General features: G+C 39.4%; 1 protein-coding gene across 6 annotated transcripts in view; it reads right to left on the bottom strand.

Annotated features, from left to right (window-relative positions):
- Positions 1-3,352: 3,352 nt before the first annotated feature.
- Positions 3,353-6,000, bottom strand: part of MTMR2 (myotubularin related protein 2) — a 116,833-nt gene continuing 114,185 nt past the window's right edge. For all 6 annotated transcript variants that reach the window (XM_042906999.1, XM_042907000.1, XM_042907004.1 and 3 more), the window contains 2 exons: positions 5,414-5,590; positions 3,353-4,717 (listed from right to left, as the gene is read on the bottom strand). In XM_042906999.1, the coding sequence (XP_042762933.1) occupies positions 4,556-4,717; positions 5,414-5,590 (339 nt within the window). In that variant the 3' untranslated portion in view covers positions 3,353-4,555. The remainder of the gene's footprint in view (positions 4,718-5,413; positions 5,591-6,000) is intronic.

The following is a 6,000-nucleotide window of genomic DNA, read 5'->3' as shown; positions in this document are numbered from 1 at the left end:
CCATTTCTTCTTTGACCTATTTGTTGTTCAGAAGTATGTTATTTAATTTCCACATATTTATAGATCTTCTCATTTCTTCCTTGTTGATTTCCAGTTTCATACCATTGTGTGGTCAGAAAAGATAATCGGTATGATTTCAATCTAAATGTGCTAAGATTTGTGTCCTGTCATACGATCTGTCCTGGAAAATGTTCATGTGCACTTGAGAACAATTTCTCAAGTATTCTGCTTGTTTGGTGAATTGTTCTGTGTATGTCTAATAAGTTTATTTGCTCTAAAGTATCGTTCAATTCCAGTGTTTGCCTTGTTGATTTTCTGTCTGGATGATCTTCACTTTGGTGCTAGTGGGGTTTTGAAGTCCCCTATTCTTATTTTATTATCTCTTTCTCCCTTAAGACTTGTATTTGCTCAGTATGTGTTGGTGGTCAGGTAATTTATGATTGCTATATTTTTGTGATGTATGGACCTCTTTATCATTATCTAGTGAGCTTTGTCAGTTTTACCGTTTTTAGCTTGATGTCTGTCTTGATGTAAGACGATGTCCACTTTCCTTGGTATCACTTGCTTTGAATATCATCTTCCATCCTTTCACCTTGAGCCTGTGTATTTGTTTAAAGCTGAAATGAGTGTACTGTAGTGAGCATACAGTTGGGTCTTTTTTTTTTTTAACCCATCCGGCCACTCTGTGCCTTTTGATGGGTGAATTCAATCCATTTTACATGTAGGGTGATTATTGATATGTGAGGACTTGCTACTGCCATTTTATCTTTTGCCTTCTAGTTATTTTCTCTCTCTCCGTTGTTTCTTTTTCCTTTTTTTTTTCTGTCTTCCTTTGTAAGCTGGTGTTTGTCCTTGGTTTTTTTGCTCAGTCTTTTTGTTTTGTTTTGTTTTGGGTCTCTGCTCTAGATTTTTGCTTTGTGGTTACCAGGAGATTTATGCAAAATATCTCATAGATAAAAGAGTCATTGTATGCTAATAAAAATTTATCTTCATTTACTTAATTTCATCTTTTTATTCCTTCCCTTTTATACTTTTCACAAATTATTCTGTGGATTGGTAAATGTTAATAGCTGTTGTTATTTTTAATGCTCTTTCCTTTAAGCTTTATACTGTAATTATTTTATAGTCTAAAATAGTTATTTCTGTCTGTTGATGCCCTTTTCATTGTTTCAGCTTGAAGAGCTACTTCCAACTTTTCAGGCAGTGTTAGTGGTGGTGAATTCTCACATTTTTTTGGTTTGGGAAATCTTCCTGTAGCTTTTATATCTGGATAACTTTGCCACTTAGAGTATTCTTGCCTGGCAGTTTTTAAGTTGTTTGAATGTCATTCCATTCTCTCCTGGCCTGTAGAATTTGTGCTGAGAAATCTGATAGCCTCCTGGTGTGGGTTCCTTTGTTACTTTTCTCCCCCTGGCTTTTTATCATTATTTTTGACAGTTTCATTATAATGTGCCTGGGAGAAGGTCAGTTAGCTTTGTATTCTTGTGTATCCAGTTCCTTCCCCAGGTTTAGGAAGTTCTCAACCATTCTTTCTATAAACTCTCTGCCTCCTCCTCTCTCCTCTTTCTGGTCTACCCTTTAAGCTTATGTTGGCTTTTCTAATGGAGTCTGATAGTTGTTTCAGGGTATGTTCATGTTTTAAATATACCAGTTCTCTCCTCTTCCACCTGAATCATTTCTAAATTCCTGTCTTGTGGCTTGCTTATTCTCTCTTCCATCAGATCTTGCTCCATTTTCAATGCTTTCTAATGCATTCTTCATCTCATTTTGTCTTTTTGGTTCTTTAGAATTTTCAGTTTCTTTGGTAAAGTACTCCTTATGTTCATTAATTTTATTCCTAAGCTCAGTGGATTGCCTTTCCACATTTTCTTGTAGGCTGGAATTTTGGATTCGTTATTAGATTGCAGTATTCCATGTCTTTGGGTGCACCTGCTGCGGAATTGTCACCGTCTTTTTGTGATACTGTATTATCATGATTTTTCATAGTATTTGATGAAATGTGCCTGTGCTGCCACATTTTAAGTAGCAACACCTTTCTTACTTAGGTAAGGCTTTGTTCACTTTGATTTTAGTAGTAAAACAGGTTGACAATTAGAAAACTTTCATTTGTTTTCCAGAAGGTGGTGCTATAGCACAAGTTTTGGGGTTTCCATAGTGGAAGTGACTAAGTTGGAAGTGTGTATTAAAAAGATGGCATTTAAAAACGACTAGAGACAGAGTGGGGGGAGGTGTGTGCTTAGTTAGCACTTGGGGCTTTAGGCATGTTCACAGCCTTCTAGGGCAATCCCAGACTGAGGGATTCCCAGAGGTTCGTGGATGGACCTCTTGATGGAGTCCTAGGACATATGGGAGAAAACACGTCCCTTCAGCAATCTTTGCCTTTTTAATTTCCCTCTACCTAGTCACGGAGGTCTCTCTTCAGAAATCTGGGTGTTCCTGAAAGGCAAGCGAACCCCTCCAGCTGCAGCCCATGCAGCTGAGCAGACTTTCACGCACCCCCTTTTCCACCGCCTTTGCTAGAGAGGTGGCTACTCTCACTGCCACTGCAACACCCCTGGCTCCATAGCCTCCTTGGACTTAAGGTGCATAGATGGATGTCCTGGTGTCATAGGCAGAGGCAGTCATATTCGGTCATGGATGTCCAATTAGTTGTAAGTTAAGGGGGAGAGAAAGGAATGTCTCATGCCATTGTGATGCTGACATCACCACCAATGGATTATCTAAAATGTGCTCCACTTTGGAGGCTCCTGCAGAAGAGGAAAGGAAGCCCCTGGAAGGCTTAAAAATGATAAGTGATTTGCATTTAGATTGCTCTGGCCTTTGAATGGAATTTAAAGTGGATGTGAGGGTACTGAGACTGCAAGTTTGAAATTCTTGATCTCTTCAGTCATCTGTATTCTTTTATGTAGTATCAGACCAAGATGACAAAGGCTTAAATAAGCAAATAGGTAGAATGGGCAGGAAAGAATAAATCTGTAAAATATCTGGAATAGAAAACTTAGCTTTGATAGGCTGGCCACTTAAATACCATTACTAATTTTCTTATAACCAATATCACATAAAGACTAAATCATTTTGGTACTGATTTTGCTAATATTGGATGTACTGAGAGAAATTCTAGTTCCTCACTGCAAGACGCAAGAACAGGGGCTAAGGTTCAGACTATGGTGAATCAGAAAGTGAAAGAATACTGCATTTTTGAGTACTGTTTGGGTATTAGAAGCAAAATGGGTTCAAACTGAATATTTCAATTTGGAACCGGTGCTGAGAGACCCCTTTCTTCGAAAACTAGCCAAATAACATTTCTGCAAAAGAAACTTCAGGCAAACAGAATAAGGACAAAGTTTAAAAGTCAGTTGAAGTTTTCTTTTAATGAAAGACCCAAGAAGAAGCTCCTTTGTTACAGTACATAACATATGGCTCTTAGGATATCAGGGAGTCAAATGTTTACACCAGTGCTGAACTGTTACTGGCAGGTGAACAGTGAAGCAGTATTTCCTTTACTGGCATTGAGACTGTAATACATTTTGACATGCAGTAAGCTCTTTGGTAGACTTAATCTTTCAGTGGAATTACAGAATTTGCGAAGTAAAGTAGTAGTAAAATAATTTCATGTAAAATTTGAGCGTAGTACTTCTCACCCATAAGCTATTTATACAGACTTCAGGGGAAAAAAGTCAATCCTAGTAAACTTTTAAAATATTGCCTCACAACTTCCCAATTAACTTCTATATTCAGACACACACACAAAAATGTAAATGAAATAAAGTGATAATGAACTTGTAAAATATGTTCCATTATTTTTCTAGTAATTGGGCAATGGAAAGTAATCCGAAGGGCATAGGATTCTTTGAAATCCTGGACGGCTACTGCTTTCTCTTCTCCATCGCGCCCCCCCACCCCAAGTACCTCTCTAAGGCATCATTTTAGAACGGCTACCTAACACATCTTAAGTACGTGAATAACAACAGCAATAGTTTTCAACTACTACTAACATCATAATGTCCTCAAGACTTTGCCATACCGTATGTGAAGCGTGTGGGTGCAGAAAGGTGACCAAAGTAAATCACTCTACTATCAAAAAGAAAAACTCATGATGGGGAAAGGTGTATCCAATGATTTTGAACTTTCATGACATCGAGGCTCAATATATATAATGCCACAGAATTTCAGTGTTGGTTTGGTGTGAAAACTGATGCTCCTTCCCTCTGTCCAGTGAGTTCTCTTCCATCAAGAGGTATATTTCTGGAGTGGTTTGTAGTTTGATTTTAAAATCAGAAACTTGTTCCCACTGTGGATCCGGTATGGAAGCATCTTAATATTCTTTGGGTGACTTAGAAGATTAGTGTCATAATCACGTAATTACATATGGGGTTATTTCACTTATGCCACCTGCACTGCTACAGTTCCAAACCCATCCTGGAGAGATTTACAATAAATAAAGCAACTGAATTTCTCTCACAGGTGGGTTCTAACTTCAGAAGACTTTATGCTCCTAAAGCTGCCACTGGGATCCAGAGTTCATGGCAACGACGGCCCCTCTCGAACGGTCCTTTCACACGACAGTTTGGACGGGAGTGACGCACTGTGCAGGAGAACTGGCTCTCTCAGAGGATGAGGTTGATCGGTTGGAAATCTCTCTCTGTAGTTCCTCTACTTTCTTCTGGAGCTCCGCTCGTTTAGCAAGAAGCTCTTTATATCTGTTGTGAATGGGCTCCTACAAGACAAAAACATTGTCAAATCATTCAGCCAGGCAATCGTAAGCTAACCCGAGTCAAATCATTCCAGTATACAGGTCTTTCCCTGAATGCTGCAGGCTGCACGTTCTCAGCTGTGGGGCCACGCCCACCTTTCCAGCATATGGGCGAGAATTAGCTGGACCCTGACGACACCGGTGCCCCCCCAACTGTTTCCACAGAATACCCTGAAACTGGCACTTACTAATACAACAGAGAAGTAATAAGAAAACCTACAGGCCAAAATTCAAGATCTCCTATCATTTAGTTGTAGAGTTTCAGTCTTTTAAGCAGTTCTAAGTAGTATGTATATATTCCGTAACCTGCTTCAAAATGGACCAGAATTGTGTCAGGCTTTTTTCCTAAAGCCATTTCCTCAAACCTATTAAAATGGCCTAGAAGATATCCAGTCCAGCACACTCACTTTACAGAGGAGGGAAGAAAAGACAAGTGTCTCCTCCAGGACCATATGAGCAAACTCGGTAAGAGTCCAGTATACTGATGACCCACCCGCACTCCCCCATGTAGTGCTCTTTCTACTACCCAATTATAACTATTAACAGGAAAAAGGCAGGTTTTAAATATACCCAATTTTTCTAGTTGCTTTGAAGTTGACAAAGCTAACGGATACAGCTGAATGGATGAAAACCCCCACTGACTATATTAAGAGCATATACCTGCGGCTTCATCCGTGGATTCCACCTGACATAATATCCCACCCAGAGCTCTAGGTGGCGCATGCTGGCTACTGGATAAAGGACATGATTGGAATAGCTCCCATAGAGAGGATTAGTGAAGTCTTCCAGCTGGCTGTTTATATAAGACCACAGTGACACCGTCCTTTTAGGAAGATTCTGTAAGAAGGAAATATAGGTAGTTTTGATGATTAAAATCTCTCTAGAGGGAGGGAACAGGGACACTTTAGTGAGAAGCCCTGCTTACATTAAAATCAGAGGGTACTGGGAAACCCTGCAATTCATGAGAAAGTTAGATAAGCCCCATACCAGCAATTCCACTCTTAGGTATATACCAAGAGAACAGAATCACAGGCACACAAAACCCTGGACACAGACGTCCAAATCCACATTATTCACTATAACAGCCAATGGGAAGAAACAATCCAAAGTCCATCAACTGATGAATGGATAAAAATGTGGCACATTTATATGATGGAATAATATTTGGCCATGACAAGGAATAAAGTATTGCTACCCACTACACACTGAACCTTGAAAACACACTAAGTGAAAGATGCCAGACACAG

Source organism: Panthera leo, chromosome D1 (genome assembly GCF_018350215.1).
Source record: "Panthera leo isolate Ple1 chromosome D1, P.leo_Ple1_pat1.1, whole genome shotgun sequence".
NCBI classification, from domain to species: Eukaryota; Metazoa; Chordata; class Mammalia; order Carnivora; family Felidae; genus Panthera; species Panthera leo.
The sequence above is the reverse complement of the archived record's forward strand: the minus strand, read 5'-3'. Positions and strand labels throughout refer to the sequence as shown.